We start from the raw sequence: 26,124 nt of genomic DNA, 5'->3' as shown, positions 1-26,124 counted from the left end.
TATAGGTGGGTTCAAATCCCACCAGAACTACGTGCGTATAAAATCTATAGTTTTTTTTTCACATTTGTGCCTGTGAATCAGGCTTATGTATGCTAAACATGTTATCCAGTAGCACCAAACATTAATTTAACTTTGGGAGCATACATAAACCACGTAGAATTTTTGGTGGTGGGGGTGGGGGTTCTCTAGCCAAAGTCTACGCTTCTTTCAAATTTTAACATTTATGTGTGGCCTAAAACTACGAGGGGAGAGGGGGTTTGAAATGGCCAAAATTTGGTCTACGTGGTTTATGAACAGACCCTATTTACCATACCAAATCTTGCTGGTTAAAAAAAGTGACTATAGTACATAAATTTTAAACGATAATCTTGACTTCTTTTTATTGCGTTCCACCAAATTTCAGCTTATTGGACGCAGTGGCTTAATTTCCCCAACAGGGGAGGAAAAAAAATGCATTCCATCTTTATGATATTTTTTTAGGAAACCTCCGAACGGTGTCCTTCAGCATGTAACGTACCCCTAGCTGTATACCCAGCCATAAAATATATGTAAGCCCTGCACAATGGAATGTAGGCTTTCGGAATTTAATGAAAATAAAAAAAAGAATAATATTTTTGGATTTTTATCAAATTAAATTTAATATTAGAATTATAATAAAATAGGAAAAAAGGAAAATTTCTATGTACAATAATCGACGGCTACCGCTTTCCCAGTAGCGGAAGTAACCCAAATCCAGCACCGCCTGACCGACCACCAAGCGATTTTGCAACAGCTTTTCTCACTCCTCCACCGCGACTACTTGTAGTTTTTGCACGTGCTCTAGTTTTTGTTCTACCCTTTCTGTATCTCTTTGTTGTTCGACTTGTAGGACTCCAATTCTTTTTTCTTTTGACGCCACGTCGACTCGAACTACTTGTCATTGATGCATCTCGTCCCAGTTGTGCCCAGTCAGTGGTATCCTCCTCTGAGCTGTCAGCATCCTGTTCTGCTGATCCACCGCCAGCTGCTTCGGCAACGTCAAGCATGAGGCATAACTTTTGCGCGGCATAGCTTAGGGTAATATCCAAAAGTTGTTTGCCGTACTTCTCAAAGTTGGCCTTCGTAACATGTTGCAATGCCAACATTTCCGGTTCCGTCTCCGGTAAACGCTCGGCCATGTCCTTAAGAGCTTGCATGTGCATAACCGAAGCAAGTGTAACGTCCTTTTCAGCTGCAATTGTTCGACAAGTCTCCAGCAAGTCATTGTAACAATGCTCCTGCAACTCCTTAAGCTTCGTTTTGCTTTGACTGTCGAGTTTTGGCTCGATGCCAATTTCAACTGGTTGAATTCGTTTGGCAGCGGTTTTCTCTTTTACCGAAAAGTTTACACGCACGCTGCGATTCATTAGCTTTTCTATATTGGCTCCGATTTTGATATATGCTTGAGGAATATCATTACTGAAAATAAGGTCCTCTTTGAGGTAGTCCTCAATAACCAGTTTATGCATCAATCTCTGAATATCGTTTCGATCCCACGCCTTCAGACGTCCATGGTACGGAGTTTGATGATGGTTGTTATCGATGATCTTCTTCTGTTCGCTTCCTTTGAAAATTTCTACCAGATACAGTAATGTAAATCTGTTCCTCCCAGAACACAAATCTCGTACACTTTTTGCTATGGCTATGCAGTCATCTGTAACGTCTATTGTTTTGTATTCATCTTGCATCAGACAATTATCGCAGGCAGTTGCTCGATTCTCCAAGCATTGCTCTCGGGTAAAATGTTCAGCAAAATAGTTCAACTGTTGCGCTCGTCGACAGTCCGCTAGATTCTCACAGTAACCGACTGTTCGGAATAGATTATTCAGATGCACCTTTTTCGCCTCAAAAGAAATTGAGCTGTCGACTAGAAAGACAAGTTATTTAGTTTCATTACATTCCACAATAGGCAAAAATTGCAATTTTCAGAAATGGCGAATTCATTACTATGCCATACTAAATACCGGAAGAATATTTAATAAAGTATGCTCAAAGTTGTAACAGATGGTATGGCTGTACTGCCCCACTCACATAACAGTCCCATTTGTAAAAAGTAGGAATTGAGAAAACAGCGTTTGAAGTTTAACAACTCGTTTTGTCCGATCACGGACACTGGACGGAGGTTGGCCGGCTCTTCCCACTGAAGAGGGCCGCAGGAACAAAGCTGCAGACGATAGCTCGACGACTTGGAATAACTCTCAGTGGTTAGCCTTGTAAAAGGCTGATTGTTCGGCTGTCCAAGGAAAAGATTCGTTTCACTTTAACGATGTTTATTTGATCACTACTTTACAAAGACTGATGCTCTTCGAGCGAATTCCATTTCATTTATACCCTACCCCAACATTCCCAAAATACACCACGCACCAATCAGCGCGAGCCTCGTTCGCATTGGTCGGTGCCCTGCACGACGCTGCAATGCGAACATGTCGCAGCGTGTTCTTCGCGTCCCTGCCTCGCTTCGCTCGCATGATGATTCTGGCCGCCGCCACCGCTCGCATGTGGTGGCCGTCGTCACCGTTCGAATGGGCAGCCGCTCGTCGGCCGCCAGCCAAGCAACAGAAGCATTACCGTTCGGGTGGGTAGTGCGCGTTCACATTAGACACAGACACAGGTGTTAGTAAGGGGGGGACCGAAATAACCCGCGGTCGACTCGGGTTTAGTTGGTTGGGAATTTGGGGATGCTAAGGTTACGGGTGAGGATTATTTAGGATGACATTAAATACAAACACATATTTACATTATGTACGCTCCGTGCGCGGACATTCTCCCCCGGGCGAAAATACAGAACCGGCAAAATCAACAACGGACTTGGAAAACGGTAGAACAGGAACAACACGCGCCTCTGGCAAATCACCCATCGACGGTTGCAACAACTGCGGACTACAACGGAAACAAACAACACAACTACGAATGATCTTTCGCGCCACAGATCTAGCATTCAACAACCAAAACTTCTGACGTACGTAAGCGATTAGACCGGACGGACCAATGTGCAACAACTCTCTGTGCAGCGTTCTCAACAGCGATTCGACGATCGGGTTTTTATCCGGTAGCAACATCTGGTGCTTCGCACCGAAAGGCAGACTGGCATTCCTCAACCTACCACCAACTCGTAGGATATCGTTTCTCATCATTACACCCAAGTTACCCAGACGACGCAACGGTTCTTTTGATTCAAGACGACCGATCTCATCTGCAAACTCGCTTCTCTGGACGTACTTCACAATCACATTCATCGACTCACGCATCTCCTGTACGGTTAGATATCGCGACGTGATTCGCTGCGATTTAACGGATCTCGCATTCGTTACAAACCTTCGCACATACGCTATCACACGTTGTAGTTTTCGAAAAGAACCGAAGGCCGTCATCACTGGGAGAGGCTCCGGCACGGACACTACAGAGGTATTGGTAACTGGACTCCATTCCGGAAGCTCATCATCGGAAATAAGCACGGGTTCATCAACTCGGTAGGTACGACTACGCAAAAACTGTGGCCCATGCCACCCAGAGGTCATTCGACACAAGCAAATGAGGAGGTTGACCACGACTAACGACGTCAGCCGGGTTTTCGGCAGATTTGACGTAATTCCAATCGGCACCAGACGAACCTTCGACGATCTCTGATACTCGATTGCGAACGAACAGATTCAGTTGCGGTAGAGGTTTCCGCAGCCAAGCTAAGACAATTTGACTGTCCGACCAGAAATGCACGGATTCAAACTCCATTTTCACAGCCGGATACACCTTCAAAAACAATCGAACGAGCAACAAGGCAGCGCATAGCTCAGACCGAGGGATTGTCAATCCTTTGATTGGAACAACCTTCGACTTGCTGCAAACAAGCGACACCTTCACTCCATCCTGAGTGACCACGCGAATGTACAGACACGCTCCATACGCTACACTGGACGCATCCGCAAACCCATGAATCTCATAACGAACGGGATTAACTGCACCGAAAAACCGAGGGATCTTGATCTCGTGTATGTGATTCAAAGTGTCCCGAAACACAATCCATGCTTGCAGCAACTTACCATCCAAAACATCATCCCACTTCAGTTTACTCATCCAAATTTGCTGCATGATGATCTTCGCGAAAACAACAATAGGCGAAATTAGACCCAGAGGGTCAAAGATTTTCGCAATTTGCGACAGGACGTTTCGTTTAGTCGGTGAACAGTCACCGAGACTAGGGAGATCCAAACGAAAGCGATAAACATCCTCTGCTGGATCCCAAAGCAGGCCTAGCGTTTTGATAGCCTGATTGATGTCTGAATCTTCGAACGACAGAAACTGTTCCCTATCCTTCTCTGGAACGGTCTCTAGAATGGCTGGTTCATTAGAACACCATTTGTGGATCGGAAATCCTCCACAGTTGAGGATTTCTGTAAGCTCTACACGACGTTGAATAGCCTCTTCAACTGTGTCAGCACCGGTTAGGGCATCATCCACATAAAAATCCTCGAGAACAATCTGAGCGGCAAACGGATAGCGAGTGCTTTCATCGAAAGCAAGCTGTTGAAGCGATCTTGTGGCCAAGAATGGCGCAGCAGACGTACCGTAGGTCACCGTCGTTAATTCAAGAACCTGCAACGGATCGGTAGGATTTTCTCTCCAGAAAATTCGAAGCAATGGTGTGCGGATACGGTCAACTTGAATTTGGCGGTACATCTTACTGATGTCGGCGGAGAACACATAGCGATGTTTGCGAAAACGTAGGATTATGGAAAAGAGATCGTTTTGAACCACTGGACCAATCATCAAACAGTCATTCAAAGAAGGCCCCTTTGCCTTCGACGAAGCATCAAACACAACTCTTAACTTCGTTGACGAGCTGCTCGGCTTCAACACCGCATGGTGAGGAAGGTAGTATTTCACAAGATTAGGAGGATCCTGTGATTCATCGATTGGTTCACAGTGGTTGAGGCTCTTGTATTCGTTGATGAACTCAACATAAAGCTTTTTCAACTCAGGGTCTTTCTGGAACCGCTGTTCCATCATGAAGAAACGACGTAGGGCGATAGATCGGTTGCTTTCCATCTGGAAAACCGACTCTTTCAGGGGCAACTGAACGATATACACGAAAAGAAATTCAATGATATTATTCATAAAGATCAGTTCATATTTGTTATTAGATACGCTGTAATTAATTTCATTACAATAACTAATTATGTTCATACAAGAACATAATATTAACTATAACATTGACTTATATCATGTATAAGTTTTGTGTTATGGCTGAAAAGTATAACATTTGCCTAATAAATTCTCTAAGGTTTGGTTTTGAAAACTTGCTCCACTACAAACAAACGGTGCCGTCGTCAACGGAGGAAGGAGGAAGCCATTTTGATACCTTTCAATTATTTTGTAAGCCTCTGCATACAACCAGTTGCAAATCACGGTAGGTATAATCATTAAATTCTTTATATCAGTGCTATAGCTCATACAACTTTTCTATTCGACAGAGCATTCCGAAAATCACCATGGACACTGTCCGGAACAGCGGAATCATCTTTGCCAGAAGCCTCATCATGTCCAATGGCTGCCCTCCAGCAGTATCGGAAATCTGGACCATATCCACCAAAACCAAATGTTGGATGAAGAGGAGCAGCACCAGTAACACCATGATGAACACCGGATCGTTCTTCAACTCCCGGAACAATCACTGCCTGGCCCGAGGCCTGGCCACGTTGTCGTCGCAGTTCAACGGTGGAATCTCTTTATTCCATTCGAAGACAACAGTCAGGAACCATTAGTAGGCGAGGTGCAGCCACTTCAACCCCTCAATCCGTACGAAAAGCGGAGCAACGGTGGTAACGAGTACTCCAGTAAAATCGGCATTACGGCTTCCAGAAGGCGCTGATAAAAAATTGCAATCGAGATCATAACCCGCATAATCACTAACTGTAAATGTAACGTTTTCCATACTGTAGATGACTATTAACAATTGTCATTTAACCATTTCTTAAACTGTCAGAGATAACAGTAAGCTAACCATACCATGTACAGATTTGCCAGTTTGACATATGGTAATCCGCCAAATTACAGTATGTGGAATAGGCGGTTAAGATTGGTTACCATAAAAAATCACTCGTTTTCTCGAACAAATTTTTCGCAAAACAGTATAGGATATGGTCAATTTATTATCCAGTTTTTCAGACAATTAACTGCATAGCAAATGGTTAGAGAACAGTTGAACAATAAATCTGGAAGAAAACGGACAATGTATGTGTTATTATTGATTAATGGTCGTCAATGGTAATTTAAACTTATGGTATATGGTTCCACTTCATTTAAACCGTTAAAATAAAAAGTCGGTTATGCGTTTACCGTAGATTTTTTTGTATTTAATAAATATGTACATATCCTCAATTTCATCCCCAATAAGAATTACTTTTTTCGAATGACCTCCACACTGAGTAGCCGATCCTGCATTGGTGGAAGAGCCCCTCGGATCATATCGGTCGTGTGGGCAGCCTGGTGGGCAGCGATGCCTGCTGGAATTTCCAAACTTGCGTAGCGTCCAATCCTGAGCCCGGTAGCACCTACGACGGTTAATACCCATTGTAAACCTTCCTCCGGTGGGGCGGCTTTCCATACTATTTTTGCCTATGTGTAGCAGGACGAATCCTCACGTCCTTTTTGCGGCACCTCTCGCAGTCGCATAGAGCCAGGCGAAATTAGGCTCATGCCGCTCGAATTCAACAAGTACACAAATTCTGCAAATTATTTGAATCTGATGAGTTTGAGATAAACTTATAAAAAATCAAAATATAATAATCAGGTTAAACTTACCCCTGTTTAATCAGACGGCTCCAGCTGCTCCAAACCATTTACCACAACAAATTTTCATTTTGTTTTTCACTCAGCTTGCGATGACCACACGAAAGATTTTGTTTTTTTTTCTACAAAACTGCAAATTGCAAAATCCGCGGTTGTTACAAATACCAATGTTTGCAACTGTTTAGCAAACTGTTGAATTTAGGTGGCATACAGTGATATGCACGTGTGTAAGTGAATTGTGCAAATAAAATCACAACCCATTTGAGAAATGGTCATTCCATATTGCCACCATGTCTCACAAGTTTTCATCGCTATAATATGTGACAATTTATGCACAGTATGATATACTGTTACAACTTGATATGTGTTAACAAGACCGTTATTTATGATCGAATGCTTCAAATTTCATAGTTTTCAACAGAAAAGCACCTGATCGTGATATAGTAACATTCACAGATAGTGGAGACGTACTGTTTGGAAATTAACACAAACTGTAATTTACTATGCGGGAATGCTTTGCCGGACCTTTTTTTTCCAAATGCGCTATGTTGACCGCTGATAAAAATATTAAATAAAACAGTTATGTGTGAGCAGAACTCAAAACTTTATTGTTATGATTTTAACCAAAATAAAAAAACAGTAAAATATTAAGAATCTAAATCAAAATAAACGATTATAATTTTTATTAGGTTTGACCAATGCATACTATAACACGTCTAATAGCATTTATTACAAATAATGCATGATATCCATAAGTTAAACTTATACTTTTTATTCATCGCTTGTTATGATTTATATTACACTCTCAAATAAGATTTAAAAGAAAAACGAAATGGCAAAAATGTATAACATTTTCTAATACATTCCATATGGAAATTTCTTTTCGTGTAGCGACCACTCTGATCGCGACGAGTGGTGGAACAGAAAATCTCTTCGCACAACTGCTCTTCTCCGGTGAGAAGTTCACATGAATCCACTGATTCAACTGACCAAAACTTTTCCATCGTTTCAGAAAGATTTTGAAGACTAGCCGTATAGCAATGCTGTTCAACGTGTGGAGAACCAAAATCTTCAATCGAACCTGCAACGACCCATCCCAAACGAGTCTCTTGAAGAACAGGAAGATTCTCAGCTATCTTAAACTGTCCCGGCATCAGAAGCGCAAAGAACAATTGAACTCCAATTAGCAAATCAACGTCACCTGGCTTGTAGAACTCTGGATCTGCGAGAGACAGACCACGAGGGAGATTCCATCGTTTGATATCGATCGGTACTGACGGCAACGAACCGGCAACCTTACCTGCAACCAGGCACTGCAACTGACCGCGAAAGTCAGAATAACACGAACGCAATTCAAGATTAACCATTTCTGAGATGGAGGACTGCTGACCATTGGCACCTACAATATCAACCTTGGTGGAAAAACACGGTAGACTCAACGATTCAACAAAACGTTTCGACACAAGATGTGCCTGAGAACCACAATCTAAAAGGGCACGACAAGACTTCAGATTCCCATTGACATCTTTCACTTGAACCCTCGCTGTCATAAGCAAACTGTTACAAACACGAGGCATCTGCTTCATCGAACACGAAACTGTTGGAGCGGACTGAGATTCACCAGAAACAGACTTGGATTTTACATTTGGCACAACAGATTTCGAGGTAGACGGATCTGACTGTGGGGCGGACTGCATAACCGATTTCGAAGTGGACTGAACATCATTCTTATCGAGATGGAGAAGAGTATGGTGTTTTGCCTTACACTTAGAACACGAATACGGTGAAGAACACGCACTACTCAAATGACCCACCCTAAGGCAATTATAACAAGCTCTGATGCTTCTTACCTTGGCCTGGCGATGAGCGACGGTCATCTCCCTGAAGGCTTCGCACTTGTAGACCGGATGGTTTCCGGTTCCACACAGCTCACACGTCCGATCCTTGGTGGTAACCGCATACGACTTCGATGTTGCGTTCTTCGGTTGGTATCCAGGATTCTTCACAGGAACTGATGACTTCGATGTAGAAGCTTGCTTGGCCAACGATGCTTCCACACGTTCCAGCACAGCGCATCGTTTCTTCAGAAACTCGATGGTGTCTTCATACTCCGGCAGCTCCTTGTGGGGAATAGTAGCCTCCCACTGAAGCCTCGTCTCCTTGTCCAGCGCCGCGGCCAGAAGGTTGATCACGAAGTGCTCCGAAAATCCGGTCATCTCTTCATTCATCAGAGCCAGCCCATCGACGTGTTGAGTGACCTCGTCAATAAGCGCTCGGAGTTCCTTGGCGTTCTCTCGATGCACCTTTGGAAGTGCCAGCAAGCCGTTGATGTGGACGTCTACTATGACCCGCTTGTCCTCGTATCTGTCCTCCAGTATCTTCCACGCGTGCTCGTAATCGTTCTGGCTCAACGTGCGAGAATCGATTATTCCAGCAGCTGTGCCGACCAGAGCTCTGTCCAAATGATAGAGCTTGATTGCGTCTGAGTCGGCTGATGTGCGCATGACATCCAAAAACATGGCCTTGAAGCGCGGCCAGTTTTCCGGCTTCCCGTCGAAGGAGGGAATCGGTGCCTTCAACGGCTGTTGCTGTACAATGATACGAGGAGCGTCTGGCTGCTGCTGCGTATTCACTTGTGCTCTAGGTTGTGCGTCTTCGTTGAGGGATTGCACAATTGTCTCCAGCAGTACACACGTATCAGTGTGCTGCGTCTCGAACAAATCGTACGCTTCGATTTGCTCGTCCAGGTGGTCATCGGGAATGACCGCAACAATCTGGTTGTGATACTCACGGTACTCACTGTAGAAGCGGTCTAGCTTCTTCGAATACACAGCCAGCATCGCCGTACTCGGAGCAGTGGACCCAGCTCCTGCCATACCTTCCAACGCCTTCCGGATCTTCGTGACCTGCGCCTTGGCCTGTCCACGTTGATGCACTAGCGTCGTGATGTCCGTCATTGCGACCTTTTCACTTTTCGTTGGTGTTCGATCCAACGTCATCACCACACTCGCGCGCGACTAACACGGGTTGAAAATATCGGACTGTTGTCACTGTAGCACTCGCGCGCGATTTACTTTCGAGGTTGAAAGTTCGGTTACACTCACTACTGGTTCACTTGAACCGGAACGGTGGTGCGCCTCTCGCACCACGCAGGAACAGAACGTGTTCGGACACGTCAGCGAAACACACTCTCACTGTCGGCGTTCACGCCTGACCTTTGACCACTCGCGCGCGACTTACTTTCGACTTTACGAATCGGACTTACAAACTTTCACTCGCGCGCGATTTACTTCGATTCAAATATTGTCTATCCGGTTGGAATCAAGACCGACATTCAATTAAGAATTGCCATTTTCTTGGTCCACAAGTGTCGCAACTGTTTCGCATCTAGTGCGCTGTGTTGCTGACAACAACGGGAAGTATGCGCACTACATTTGACATGATTAAAAAACGTCGCGAGTTAGGTCGCGTCGCGACTTGATTGTGCGAAGTCCGGTTTGGTGGCGGCCCGACAATAGTACACGGTGTACTCACTTTCACAAAACACTTGGACAGCCACAGGAAAATAATTTCCGAATAACTGCGCCGGCTATCGTCTCAGCGGAACGGGTTCGTCGCAATCGCCAGATTGGCGACTGGGTAGCGGACTGTATGCGGGGTGGTGCCTCAATCGTCAGATTGACGACACGCGTACGTTGCGGGTGCAACACCAAAACGGATCGCTCGTGGATCCGGGTCGACTGGACCAAAATGTCCGATCACGGACACTGGACGGAGGTTGGCCGGCTCTTCCCACTGAAGAGGGCCGCAGGAACAAAGCTGCAGACGATAGCTCGACGACTTGGAATAACTCTCAGTGGTTAGCCTTGTAAAAGGCTGATTGTTCGGCTGTCCAAGGAAAAGATTCGTTTCACTTTAACGATGTTTATTTGATCACTACTTTACAAAGACTGATGCTCTTCGAGCGAATTCCATTTCATTTATACCCTACCCCAACATTCCCAAAATACACCACGCACCAATCAGCGCGAGCCTCGTTCGCATTGGTCGGTGCCCTGCACGACGCTGCAATGCGAACATGTCGCAGCGTGTTCTTCGCGTCCCTGCCTCGCTTCGCTCGCATGATGATTCTGGCCGCCGCCACCGCTCGCATGTGGTGGCCGTCGTCACCGTTCGAATGGGCAGCCGCTCGTCGGCCGCCAGCCAAGCAACAGAAGCATTACCGTTCGGGTGGGTAGTGCGCGTTCACATTAGACACAGACACAGGTGTTAGTAAGGGGGGGACCGAAATAACCCGCGGTCGACTCAGGTTTAGTTGGTTGGGAATTTGGGGATGCTAAGGTTACGGGTGAGGATTATTTAGGATGACATTAAATACAAACACATATTTACATTATGTACGCTCCGTGCGCGGACACGTTTACATGCAAAACTTTGAAAAATCGTCATGATTTTAAGAATAATTCGATCATTTCGTAACTTTCACAGATTTCTTTGCACCTCAAAACATAACTGTGAAAAATATTACGTTCACTACAAATTTGTTCAGTTTTGTGTTACAGGGTACACAACTCCATGATCGGACTGTTATGCGGGTACTTTCCATATGGGACGCGCCTGATCTGGTATTTTTTTTTCACACATTGACATAATTTTTATTATGGGTTACAAAAGTACGTTGAAAATAATGACTATTCATAGCGTTAACTCAAAAATGTTGAAAAGTCAAATGAGACTTATATGCGAGTGGGGGCAGTGTGGTTCTGATAATTTTGATATGTGAAGGTATGTCACCTAAGCTGCCCGCACTCGCATAACAGTCCCACCTTTACTGGTTATCCTATTTGTGGTAGTTTAGTGTTTAGGCTATGAATTGAACCAGTCAAGAAGCAAGTACGCAACCCACCACAAATGGCAACGAGCATTTGGAGGATGACGAAGTCATATGGAAGTTGAACCGAAGCTATCGAAGCTACAATGCCAGGTATTACAAGTTTTATTTTATTGTACTATTTTAGCTTGTAAGCATTTTCCTAAGTTTAATGCACATTTATAGTGCTCTGAAGTAAAAGAGCACCACAGTCCACAAGATCTCAGCCATCTCATTTTTGATGGCCTACTTTCAGGTCATATCGGGAAAAAATCAATTTTTAAATAAGTGAATCTTTCCCTATCAGGGACATCAAAATGTAAACGTATATGAAAACCTGAATCGAGATGGCCCCTTAGGATTAAACATTCTAGCCCCCTAGACAAAATTCAAGTTATGGAAGCAACTATAGGGTGGGGCGGGGCAAGATGGGTCAGTGCTATTTTCGGGCGCATTACTCATGTTTTGATTATGTTAATAATAATTTTGTTAGATGACCAGCATAAATATACCTTTATATAAAGCTCATTCAATATGTTCATTAAAACCAGCTAGATCAGATGAATAAATACAAATAAATACATAAATGAATAAATATAAAGGAAAGAAGATTGATTGATTTAGCCCTTGGCTGGTTCGTCTCTGAAAGAAGATGTGTTAATTTAGTGTTCATCAAGTACCGTGGGGTGCCCTAATTTCGCGCGGGTCCAAATTTCGCTCACTGATCATATTTAGACATCATAATCATGAAAACAATTGTGCAATTGTCCCAATTTCACTTTAATTATACTGCCCCCACTCGCATAACAGTCCCATTTGTAAAAAGTAGGAATTGAGAAAACAGAGTTTGAAGTTTGACAACTCGTTTCCATATAAAACTTTGAAAAATCGTCATAACTTGAAAAAAAAAATTCGATCATCTCGAAAGTTTCACAGATTTCTTTGCACCACAATACATAAATGTGAAAAATATTACAATGACTACAACATTGTTCAGTTTTGTATTGCGGATTTTTAGAAAATTTTTCACTCTGCGGTAGCCGCCGAGTTCTACCGCAGCTGTCAAAGTCCTACCGCAGCCATGAAAATGATCGTATCATTGAAAAGTTTGGTCAAATCAAAGCATGCTTGCAGAGTGAAATGTTCTGAAAAGCAACAACAAACAATGATCATCGGCGTCGTATCCAAGGCTAGATCCAAGGTATCCTTGGACTGATTGATGATACATTGGTGAAAATCATCAGTCTGACAGTTGCGGTAGCTTTTCAATCTTCCGTAAAATGGAAAATTTTCTCCAAATTAGCAATATTACAGGGTACACAAATTCGTGATGGGACTGTTATGCGGGTACTTTCAATATAAGACGCTTATGTGCGCTTACGATTTGGTATTTTTTCGCACATTGTCATGAAAATCCGCAATTTTTATTATGAGTTTCAAAAGTACGTTGAAAATTATTACTATTCATAACGTTAACTCAAAAGTGATGAAAAGTCAAATGGGACTGATATGCGAGTGGGGGCAGTATACTATCTAAGGTAAAATTTGGACAATGAGCCATTTTACGAGACGTTTCAGATCAGCTGATCGCTCATTTCATGAATGAAAATTTGACAGGAGGTTGCGCCCAAGCCCGTGAGTGTTAATATCAATATCAACACTGTTGTCGTTTCGTAAAATAGACTATGCAACGATTAGTTCTATGATTAAGTTCTCTAAGTATTATCAGTGAGCGAAATTTGGACCCGCGCGAAATTAGGGCACCCCACGATACCTAGCTAAGGATACGGTTCACTGATCAGGAATTGAGCACGCAACCCACCGTACTATTCACACGTTCACGCGAAACTGTTATACAAGTGGGGCAGTAAACGTTTTTACCAGTTCTTTCTCACAAGATTAATTGTCATTCAAAAAATAATAAATTTCACTTGTACTACTATACAAAGGGAAGCCAATTTAGAAAATCTCAATTTTCGTATTGCAAAAATATACTTACAATCCATCATTTTTCTGAAACGCAACATGTCCGAATAGTTGTAGTACAGTATGCAAGTGGATAATTCGCCATCCCGACCTGCTCTGCCCGCTTCCTGATAGTAGCCTTCTATACTCTTCGGCATCGAATGATGAATAACGTAGCGTACATCTGGCTTGTCTATGCCCATACCAAAAGCTATGGTCGCGCATACCACCTTAGTCTTATCTGCGGTCCAATCTTTTTGGGTTGCCTCTCTCTGTGAATCCGGTAATCCTGCGTGGTAGTTTCTAGCAGAAATACCTGCCCTTTGCAATTGCACCGCCAGCTTATCACAATCCTTTTTCGATAGGCAGTATATAATACCGGAAACACGGGGAAACTTTTTTTTTATTAGATCGATGATTTCCAAATTCGTTGCGGCTCCCTGTTTCTGGAGCACAATATACTTAAGATTAGGTCGGTTAAAACTGCATAAAAACCATTTGGTGTCCGGCTTCATATTGAGCTGTTTTAAAACGTCAACTCTGACTCGGCAATTAGCAGTGGCTGTTAATGCCATCACAGGAACCTGAAATATTTATTTTAGTGATTAAATGAATAGACAATGGTGTTCGGTGACACTGATCAATCGATGTGCTGATAGGATGGAATAATAGGAATAGCTGAATATATGTATAAGGAATGACAAGAAGTTCTGTAAAATCAGATCTTGAAGTCATCTGATACAACTATACGGGACTACTACGGAAGGTTGAACGACAGGCCGAATGTAACGAAAGGCCGAAAGTGACGAAAGGTCGAATTACAAAAGTAGCCATTCATAAGCCACGCACACTTTAAGAAGGAGGGAGTGTCAAATTTTGATCTACATATAGTTTATAAATCGTCCCTAATGCTAGGATCTACCTAGGTATATAAATTCCGTTTGTCAACTCGATTATTACTTACCGAAGGATAGTTATGCCTTAGAATGGACAACCTTTTGTAATCCGGCCGAAAATCATGCCCCCAAGCCGACACGCAATGGGCTTCGTCTATCACAAATCTTGCCAGTTTTTTCCTGTCGTATAAACTCTTTAGCGCCTCCACAACCCTACCGGAAGCGCAGATTTTTTCCGGTGTAACATATAGTAGCTTGATGTTTGGCTTTGGACTATGAAGATCTTTGTAAATTTGCTGCTCCGCTGCGTAGTTTATATTTCCGGATAAATGTTCCGCTGGAATGTCCAAGGCGTTCAGCTTGTTGACTTGATCGAGGATCAGTGATTTAAGTGGACTAATCACTACCGTGACGCCATCCGTTAGTATAGCTGGCAGTTGATAGCAAAGAGATTTTCCTCCACCGGTGGGCATTAGAACGAAGCAATCATTGCCCAGAAGGGTGGCGTTTATCACCTGCAGCTGATTGGGGCGGTAAGAACTAAGGCCAAATTTCTCACGAAACTTTTTCCTCATTTGCTCCGAATGGGAATAGTTTGTTCTATCAAACTCTCCGCTCAAACCGTCGTTCCGTACACCGGAATGGAAGTTGCCTAGTGAGTTTTGTGGTTTTGTTTGATAGCTGGATACGTTTGATACCTGAAAATATATTAAACAAGATAGCTCATCTCGATTATTTGATTCAGAGATAAAGGAACGTCCATAAATTACGTCACGCATTAAAGGAAGAGAGGGGTCTAGAATTGAGTGACGCGCCATATAAAAATTTCTGAGGTATACTAGTCTGCCGTGAATCGCATATCTGTCCCATTTGCATAGGAAATCCAGCAAAGATGGGACTGATATGCGATTCACGGCAGTATACTAGGTGAATAATGGGACCTCTGACATTTTTAAATGTTTTATTTCGTAATATGACATAGTGGGGATGGGAGTTTGCAAATAATTGATTTTTGGTATTATCTTTTTCTTATTTATTTGTGCTAAACTTACGTTTCACATTTTTTTTCCAAATTGTTTTACTTGAACATATTGATCGAAACCGATTTTTTCGACTTTTTTTTAGTAAAGTGGTCCACTGTGCGTTTTGTGTGCATTTTAGAGTATGTGTCTTAGGAAGAAATGTCAAAAACAGTATAGTAACTTTGCAAAAGAAACTTTTCTTCTAGGACGCTTCTATAAAAAGCTAAAACTGATCTAGATCAGTTACAATTTGTCTAGATCAAATATTGTGTAACCAGATTTTAGTTAAAACACTTACAAGACACTTCTCTAAAGACACCAAACCTCTAGGATGGATATCCAGAGTACTAGAGGTTTGGTCTGTCCATAACAGCGTTCTGCCCCAGTGTGAGACATGCCGGTTCTTATAGTATATCGCACGGCAGCCTCGTAACCATGCGGTTAGGGTCACCAAGCTTCTAATCGCACTATGCTATGGGGTGAGGGTTCGATTCCCGCTCCGGGCGATGAAACTTTTCGTGAGAATATTTAGTTTCTTTTCCGCATTCACTGGTGCATGTTCCGTGTAAGGGACACGCGAAGCATGCACCAGAGGATGCGGAGAAGTAACTAGTGTTAAGTTTCATTCAGTCTGTACAGCCTCTGCCTGAAAACGGTGTCCACGTCTTTATAATCCAGAATCTGATAACTGGGTAGATAACTGATTCTCTACGAAATTCTGCGAATTTTTAAGTGCCGCACGGCATGGTTCTACAAAATGTGAGAATTGGCCACATTCCGGAGGTCGAGTGAACCAATTATGCAACCGTCTAGTAGTCTTCTATCCTGTTTTTGGAATTTGACATGGCCACTGATGTGTTCGCCCCAAAATTCCGGGACTACCAGGTGGATAATGTCGTTTCCAGATGCTGGTTTGGTAACTGATGATTTATAACATATGCAATAAATAAAAGAGATTTTTTCACACATTTTTCATGGCGTTATTTAACAACTAACATTTATTGTGAATGTAAACGTCAATAAAGCGTCCTCAATAAGGCTTGATGCTGAGTTACTGTGTTGTACATATGGACGGAAGCTTCTATGCAATCCCTATACCAATGAATCTGGCGAACTTAATCCATGTATATGCTGTGTGAGCAGCTTCTATGCCACCAAGTCATAGCTCCTTTCTCGGCTCCTATGTAACCACTAACTGAATAACATCTTAAGAAGGCGCTTTTTCAACCTTTTCACAGTTGTTAAATAATAGTAATACGGCATCCTAAAATTAATCGATTAAATATAATTAGGTTATGGATACCGTGACGCAATACATGTGGAACTAGAACTATCGCTTTGAAATTTGAATACTTAAAGCACAGACAAACAGACGTAACACTCTGATAATTCACATCGTACACCGATTTAACGGTCTTTTTCAAAATTTGATAGTTGGCCAACTGCCCAACCGTGGCGTACGCATCGTTTTTGTTCGAGTTTGACGTTTGCTCACTACCGCCACCTTGTTGGTGGTCGGCCAAACATAGGCCTTTTAGCATTGGGCGAATATGTTTTCGTGACTATGATTTGAATCGAAAAATGTTCGAAGTGTTACGTCTGTTTGTCTGTGCTTAAAGTACCTGCCGTTACTTGGAATCGAACTTCCGATCTCCATATCCACTGGTCCCGATGATGTCCTCGCTGCCACACTACTATATATAAATAGCATAGAAAATAGCCCATTTTGTTTTGGCAACTTTATTTGGCAACATTACAAAACGTACTGTAGAAAAGCAGCTGTTTTATTATTTGGGACTCTTATTCGATTTACACATCTTCCGAAAAATCTTCCGGAATTGGGGTAGTGCAATAAAACTACCTAAATAATTATTCACCTCACAGAGATGGATAGCTGTAAAGTATTTGTGTAGTAGCGAAGACGGCTAATAACAAGACAGACATCTACCCTCTTTTTCCACATACTCTGAGAACTTCAATCACACTAGCGCCGCGAACGACTCCCGGGAACAACATTATGAATAAAAGTACATGAGATGCTAAATACAGCTTCCGTGTACGTATTTGCATGTACACGCACACAACCATGTTTAATGTTCCTGTGAATCGTTGAGGGCGTTTCAACCTTGTCGCCTGCGACAGGGTGGAAGCTGTCTGTCTTGTTATTAGCCATCTTCGGTAGTAGCTATATCGAATGCATGAAGCTTCTGCCGTACGACCTGTGCTTTTAAACAGATCGGCTTTGTTGGTAGATCATACCACCTTAGTTTCAGGCACCCGACTGCCTATGTATTGTTCTGTTTTCATCACAACTTCTATCGATCGGTAGCTTTTTCGTACGGCAGAAGTTTCACGCATTCGATGTATTCGTTCAATACATGGTCTACTTGCCTAATTTCACCTTCTATAAAAATCTTCATACTTGTTCGCAACCTAGCGAATACTATCATATCTATCATTTTCATTATCCACTTTGATCTCTACTCCCTTATACTCTGAGTAGAAAAATACCGATATAGCCATAAAATGATTTAGTTGTAATGATATCGCATAACGGCCTTCAAAGCGCTGCTGGTTTGTGGATTTGTCACTATTACGAATTGTACTGTATAGTAGCAGCTGTTTTGTAAGTGGGGACTCAAATTCGATTTGTTCAAGTTTTCACATCTTCCGGGAAATCTCCCGGAGTTGTAAAAGAGTGCAGTAAAGGCAGCCCCAGTGACAAGTGATTGATTTCAGAAAACCGAGTTTGGTAGTTGTATGGTGCTTGTTTTGCAGCTGTGTATTAGCTTATGGTTTATATTTGACTAGCTTCCCTTTTATTCAGCATTGACTGCTTAAATTCGATTGTTACACAACAGAAAGCAAATGTCTGAAGCTTATAGCGTTAAAAATGTTAGATGGGTTTACACTCGAGTATCATATTTGAAAATATTGCCTGATTTTACAACATGTCTCCCAATGTCTACACTGAAAAAAGATTACGTAACTTTTTTGTCCAGCCCTCTATAAATGCCCAATATTATCGGTCGAAACATAAACATCAAGCTTTCGGCAAAAGATTAAAAGTCACAAAGTTTCAAAGTTATAGAAAATCATCTTACCCTCACATATAATATGTTGTTAGTTTGCAATTCTTACCTGGTTATTACCACCGTCCAGAAACCGACAAAGAGATGCATCGTTTTTGGGAGCGTTCCGTTGATTGTAGGACGTGCTTGGGAGGGCCTCGGAGACGTCTGCTATGCTAAAAACCTCATTGTGGTCCTCAAACTGTGAGGCATCGTACACCTGCCAACCGTCCTCATCCAGTTGCGTCTCGACGTTTTCGATAAACTGCGTATTGCGCAACGATGTTTCCGCTGCATTAAACGTGACCCGTGGTTCCGGTCGACGGAACGAGCTTTCCGGCGTGATTAGATCCACTGCGCTCAAGTCGGTTTGATTAGCGCGCCCTCTGTCGATGAGTTCTGCTTCATGAATGTTGTTCAGTATGGATTCAATGTCTTCTTCGTCTTCGTCGTGCTGAGGTGGGTTGGCTGTATCTGCTGTGTCCGCAACCACGGAAGCGTTAGGTGTCGTGCCAAAAACAGGTTTTTTGAATACAAAAACGCTGGATTGTGATGCAGTTGATGAAGATGGGACAGGCGGTGGGGTACTATCCACATAGTCCTTGTGAGATTCGTCGAATTCCTGATCAAATCCTGATGTGTTGAAACTTGCTTCATTTGACTCCGCGCTTATATCGTTCTTTGTAGAAGTCGTTTGTATTCGACTTTTTCGAGATCCTATCAAACAGCTGGCCTTGATATTTGCCGCCGCCTTTTCATTGACTTTTATTTTCCCTCGTACGCTTTCAATCAATGATTTAAGCTTGCTGTACGTATCAGTGCGGAATCCATCTACTGAATTAAAAAAATCAATAGGCAGTTGGCTGAGAATGTCAAAGTACTTTTCCAGCAATGATTTTTGTATTTCCTGCAGCGAAAGACGGTTCGCCTTGAGAGATAATTGCGACAGTTGACTTGATTTAAAGCATGGGCTGTTCAACACTTCCACCATGTAATCGTCCAAATCTGGGTCGAACGTGACTTTTGGGTTGTTCCTAGCGGGACTCAGTGAGCGTTCAAAATCAGTGGAAACGTTTCCATTTGTTCTAGCATGGAGTACTTTGTTAACCGACGAGTTGTGCCGTTGGCTTGGATTATTTTGTGTCGATGCAGATGTACTAGTTCCAGAGGAGGATGCAGTTGCCTGAATGGAAACTTTGGCATCATCTGTTGTATGTGATGGTGTTAGCTTGCAGGGGTTGGATGCTTGCGTTGAACATTTCTGCTTGAAAACGAAACCACTCGAAGCGATTGGAGTTGAACTGGACGGTTTGTCATGCTTTGTTTCAAAGGGATCGTTGTCGGTGTTGGTAGGAGTTTCGTTGAGATTCACCGGTTTCTTCAGCGGAACGTCCAAAGCTGCCAGCATAGATGTCGCCTTGGGAACCTTATACTGAAATTTCCCTGTCCCGGCGGAAGCACCACTCTTTGCTGGGCTTATTTTAGCCAGATTTTCCTGCAGCTTTTTCGTAGCCTGCTGGTATCGGCTATCGCTTTCCAGGTTCAACTCTAACTGCATCGACACGGCAGTGGCCTCTTTGCAATATCCCGATACCATTAGATCGAATTCATCCATATCGGGCGGTTTGTGAGATTCGTCTATTATCCTTCGAGACGCGTTACTTTTTGGTTTGACAGGCGATGCATCTGAATCACTTGAAACTATTTCAATGGTAGATGGTTGCTTGGCCTAAAAATAAGAAGCTTTAGTTAAAAATTTCTGTTACACACGTTTTGTAACCTTACCTTAGGAAATTTTGGTTTGAATATACTGGGAGACCGCATTTTTGCTTCATCGGCCGAAACATTCGAGTGAGCTGATTTTTCTGTTTTGACATTTTCATCACTAAAATATAACAAATAGTTTGATAAAATTATGTACATGAAGTCGACTCAGGGATGCCAGATGATTTTTTGAAAAATCGAAAATTCGAAAATCTGTATCCCATACAAATTTTGGGAGAAAAATCTGTATCCTATACAAAAATAAAATGGCTTCTCTAGCTCAGAAATATGTATTTCATATAAAACCAAATCTGTATGGGTGCTAAAAAATCTGTAGAATACAGATAAATCTGTATATATGGCATCCATGAGTCGACTCTATATTTCAAAATAAATTCTTCGACTTTCCAAACTCTTTCACATGACAATTTTAGGATATATTAATGGCGGCCAAATGCCCTGCCCTTCGGTTCAGAAAGGGGTATGGGCGCGTTCTGCCAACTTGGTCGAGGCAGATTTCTTGTGAGAACAAGTTGCATACGGACATTCAAAAGTGCCTGAACGAAAGATGCTGCTTGTGAGGATCACTTGAAGATCGGATGGAAGATCATTCTTTTTTTTTAGAATATTCGCGTTCGCCTATTTGTTGCTCTTCGTGTTCGTATATTTTAAGTTTCATCTTCAACTGAGTTTGATGAACGCTGCTAGTCAGCAGGGATGATCTTCGCATCTGCATACGTTGAACCATTCTGAAAGGCCGTCGTGAAAGTATCACCAAAAGCGCTACTAACATTTCTTTTATATTTTCATGTATCTGAGTATCATGATAGCAGTAAGCAGGGAGAGCAGTGAAAAATGGAAGTAATGCAGTACGACGGTGGTGCGATGCTGGTTAAAAATATCGCTGGAGATGAGCATTGTTTGTACTCAGCCATGTCTAAGACGTGCTCCGAAGTCTCAGGAAAGGAAGCATGCATAAAGCACTAATCTACAAAATCCCGGGAAAAATTTGAAAGACCTTATTTCACGTGGAAATCCAGCGGTAGACAAGAGGTGGATATGGACGGATGTTCGTTGGAATTGGAAGGACATTGGTAATGACAGCCGAATTTAAGAAAGCGACGAAGCGATTGTAGCAGGAGATGGTGAAGTTGGGCTACGAAGACGATTTGCTAGAAACCGCAGGCAGCAAATGACATAGGCTTATCGTATTTCGATGGAGATGGCGATGAGGACGAAGCAGCATTCCAAGAAGAACATAACCAAAATTTAATCACAACTACCTACCACAAAAAACAACACGATCGAACGAAAATAGGAAAGAGCAACCCAGCAAAACCAGTATGTATGTTCAAAACGCTTGCCCCAAACAAGCGACCCAAAGGTAAATTACGTTGACCATTCAACGAACAACACATTCTCTTACAGCTCAATACACCACATCGATTTCCCACCTTTCCCAATCCTTAAGGCCACGCAAAACTTAAAAGTCGCAGAGCTAAAGAGGTTGCTATGCCTACTCCCAAATTCAAAGGTGTATTATGGACAATGCAAGTTCTCGGACTTGCATTGGAGACTTGGCCCTATGACCCCCTTGTGCATCAATAAAATAAAATAAAATAAAATAAATATTAATGGCGGTCAAATGTGAGGTTAGGTAACGCAAAATTTTCAACTTTTGAAGCAAAAATAACATATTCCCGGTCAATGCACTGCATGAAAGTTATGAGAATCTGCAATAATCTCACTTTTCTTCCTTTTATATCATAAGTAATTCAGGCTAGGGTTCGTAATTCACTCTTTTAGAAAAGCGCCACCTGCGCAGTTGAGTTTTACGTTTGATCGTCAATGATTCATTATATCCTGAAATTTTCAGTGAAAGAGACTGAAAAGTCCATGTGGGTGGGTCAACTAAAGATGTAAAAATGCATGGGACGTGTCGAAAAACTTTGTCGGAGACCGCAAACTTATGGCAAAAGTTAGAACCTACAAATCGTTTGAGGGTGCTTAACATTTAACTGTGAAGAAATAACATCAATAATGAAATCTAGCTTTTTCGCAAAAATTACCTACCAAGAGTATAAATACTTTTTTACAAACGTTGGGTCACTTCGTTGTCTTCGATAAAATGTTTCGAGTTTCGACATATCAAAAACTAGACTGCTTCATTTCTTTGTGTTCGTTTGAACATCATTGCACTGATTGAACATTATTGGGCTAAATAAAAAGAAAACCGTGTTAAGTACTGTTCCTTTGAATTCCACTAAGTATTTGCATCCTTTGACAGATACGTATTTCGACCTCAATGGTAAGGTCGCCTTAAGCGTCTTGTACTTGACTCGAGTCGACTCGAAGTACAAGACACTGAAGACGAACTTACCGTTGAGGTCGAAATACATATCTGTCAAAGGATGCAAGTGGAATTCAAAGGAACAGTACTTAACACGATTTTCTTTTTATTTACAGATTCCCCTAACAAGCCCAGGTACATCATCATCATTATTGGGCTGATTTTTAGGCACTGCCTCGTAGACCTTTGTCTATACAAGAATTTCAAGATTTGTATGAAGCGTAGACTTTGTCCAAACTAACGCAGAAGGCCAACGCGTCTTTGAAGTTTTCGAACGGAAGGTGCTGCGTACCATCTACGGCGGAGTGGAGAAGGCGAATGAACCACGAGCTACATCAGCTGCTGAGAGAACCAACCATTGTCCACACCGCGAAAATCTGGAGGCTATGGTGGGCGAGTCACGTCATCAGGATGTCGGATAGCAACCCGATTAAAATAGATCTCGAGAGCCCTCCGACCGGTACAAGAAGACGTGGTGCGCTGCGCAGCGAGCTAGGTGGGCCGATCAAGTGGAGAACTACTTGCGGGCCCTTCGCAGACACTCAGGGCTTACGGTGACCGGTAAGGTAAGTACCTCTTTCAGTCAGAGCTGTACATATGCACTTAACAAAGTTTATCATTGGGTAACGGATATTCAAAGAATGCACTGGATATGAACAAGAAACCATTTACGTGATATTGTATTGCTCTGGGCGATTATTGCCTCTTCGCCCTATAGTATGGAGCGACCGGAACCTGGGTGATCCTACGAGGCTACGTGGCTCCGAAGAACGCAATTTTCCGAAATATTAAGGAAAGCATAAATGTTGTTAACAGGTCTCAGGATAACAGGTAACAACTCTTTTTTTTACTTACATACAAGGCTAATAGAATATGTTTGCTATTTACATGGTGTCATAATAAAAACAAAACATGAAACTGAAAGCTCCTTTTTCTCCCTATGTGTTCTAGGGAGAAATGGGGGACATTCGAGCCTAATCATCAGTGGAAAAGTTTGCTATGCAAAGGGCCGATAAAAGTCTGTAGACATATCGCCCAGCGATTCAACGCAGATAGACCACGGTCCAGGGGTTCATAGATTGTAATAGAAACATAATTAGGGGATTCACTAACTGCGTGTCATGTTTATTTGACTATTTATATGTTTTATGAAATTGCGAATAAAATAACACAAGTTTACAAAATAAAACGAAAGTCGTGAACTTCTGTCAACGACCAAAATTTTTGAAGCACAATTTAGTGCTGATTTCGAAACCGACCTTCAAAAAATTTAAAGTAGAACAGTTTTTGAGATTTAGCTCAATATCGAGTTTTGCAACTTTTTAAAATATGTAATTTACTAAAATTCAAATATATTGCGTTTTGTTCAACCAATTTTCAATCTTTTTCCATAAATTAAAAGCTGAATACAATACCATTCGGTCGTCTGAATACAGGTTTTGCGTCAGATTGATGAAATTCAAGATATTGGCGAGTTTTAGGGACGATCTTCTTAAATTTTAGCAAAATTCCCTAATTTTTTTGAAGAAATGTATTTTTTTCAATAAGAAAAAACCAACTTAAAAATTCTTTCTCGACGTTTATTTGACATATCATATGTAGGCGAGTTACAGTAAAAAATTCAGCTCAATCGGAGCATTGATTACGGAGAATGAGGTGTGTGAAGTGAGCGACGTTGCTTAAAGATAGAACAAAAATCGATTTCAAATCATCAACCTTGTATGGAAAGTCGAAAAATTTTCCGCTCTACTGTAATTTTTTTCCTTCGCGTTTTCGAACTCAGGGCATGATTCTACACCAAAAATGATCATCAGCTTACCGAGTTCAAAAATGCTGTAAACTAGTGTAATCTAAGATTGCCTTGGTGATTGCGACGTTTAATCAGGATAATAGTCGATCGTTTGCGTTTACGTGAATAACCCTAATAAGGGAATTCACTAAACAGAACTACGTAAGCCATGATTGCCTGATTATTAAAATGTTTCATGATATTTCGAATGAAATAATCAAAGATTGCCTTGGCAATTGCGACGTTTAAGGGCTGTTTGCAGTTCGGAAGGAATTGTTTTCGGCCTATCTTGATGCATGGGAAATTCCTTGCCTGAATCTCCCAAGAAACCGTTTTTTCTTCGATCACAGTACGCAGTTCCGAAGAAATTACAGTTCAAATGTCAGTCACCGTGGAAAGTTTCTGCCAGGAATCGGTCAAGAAGTTTCTTGAGTGATTCCTTTCGAACACGAAACTGGGCTTTAATCAGGATAATGTTTAGTCAGCGGCTTACGCTATTTAGTGAATCCCCCTATGTATAAATTATTTATTACAATAAAACAACAAATTGCAAATTAGTACACAATGTGAACTAGCATCTAAACGGTTTGCTTACCTTTCTAGCTCTTGCTTGTTCTGCTTCGCCATGAACGCCGTCAGGCTAGTTTGTTTTTTGGAAGAATCATTTTTTAATCTTGTGAGTGATAGTGGTTTCTTGGACATCGTTTAATCACTAGTTCGATTCACGACAGTCGCGATTTTTATTGTATTCAAGTGTTTAAACTTTCTACACAAAAACTACACATAAATAATTGGTTTAAATTTTAATAAACTAAAAACTTTTTCACTGGACTTCACACACGTTCCGTACGTCATGACGGACGGTTCTGCTTGTTTTTTTTTGCGACTTCTGTTGTTTTGTTGTGCTTACCTTACACACTGAAACAATTTCATAAAATAGAATCATTTCATAAAACGAAACAAAATCATAGCAAAAAATAAATGCAACCCGCCCGATGTAATTCATCCCACCAAATAATCAATGTAATCACGATTCATATGTACGCGATTACATCGTTTTGATGTAAAATCTTTTGTTCTTATGTGTACATCGTCCGATGTAATATTCATGCAACCGACGTATTGATCGGGTTGCAGCAGTTCAGATGTAATATTATTGACCGTCCAGTTCCAAACTGTTCACGACCGTTCGAAACAGTCGGCGTTTCAAACGGTCGGTGAAACAGTCAGTGACGGATTTGACAGCAGAAATGAGCGAGAAAGATTTCGCGCACAAATGCGTTTTCAAAAACATTCAATTGGTGGAACAAGGACAGCTAACCGGTCGCCCTGATCAGCTGATGCCGGCAGCCAAGCCGCCAGCTTTTTGGCGCGGAAGTCGGAGGGTGTTCAGATGCAATGTTTATCACTCAACAAATTTATGAAAACATTTTGTTTTCGCAATAAATGTTTAAATGTGTTAAAGTGAGGTTTAATAAATGCAATTTATATTATTTCCAGGATAATTGCTAATATTCGTTATTCTGAAGACCTACACGTATGATATAATGATGTGCTTGAACAAACTTGCTGATTAATTGGTTTCTGTAGAAC

At 41.9% G+C, this 26,124-nt stretch overlaps 1 protein-coding gene across 2 annotated transcripts; it reads right to left on the bottom strand.

The window, feature by feature from the left end:
• Nucleotides 1-606: 606 nt before the first annotated feature.
• Nucleotides 607-25,425, bottom strand: LOC109403318 (recQ-like DNA helicase Blm). 2 transcript variants are annotated; one of them, XM_019676125.3, is made up of 6 exons: nt 25,127-25,423; nt 20,414-20,513; nt 18,699-20,357; nt 14,604-15,233; nt 13,674-14,223; nt 607-1,885 (listed from the first exon to the last, which is right to left on the bottom strand). In XM_019676125.3, exons 1-6 carry the CDS (start codon nt 25,231-25,233, stop codon nt 699-701), a joined length of 4,233 nt encoding a protein of 1,410 aa, XP_019531670.3. In that variant the 5' UTR covers nt 25,234-25,423; the 3' UTR covers nt 607-698. The 2 variants fall into 2 exon arrangements, with proteins under 2 accessions (XP_019531670.3, XP_062711381.1); XM_062855397.1 differs by lacking the exon at nt 14,604-15,233 and having other exon boundaries at nt 25,127-25,425.
• Between the last annotated feature and the right edge of the window lie 699 nt (nt 25,426-26,124).

The sequence above is a fragment of the Aedes albopictus genome, chromosome 3, assembly GCF_035046485.1.
Source record: "Aedes albopictus strain Foshan chromosome 3, AalbF5, whole genome shotgun sequence".
In the NCBI taxonomy this organism is placed as follows: domain Eukaryota; kingdom Metazoa; phylum Arthropoda; class Insecta; order Diptera; family Culicidae; genus Aedes; species Aedes albopictus.
The sequence above is the reverse complement of the archived record's forward strand: the minus strand, read 5'-3'. Positions and strand labels throughout refer to the sequence as shown.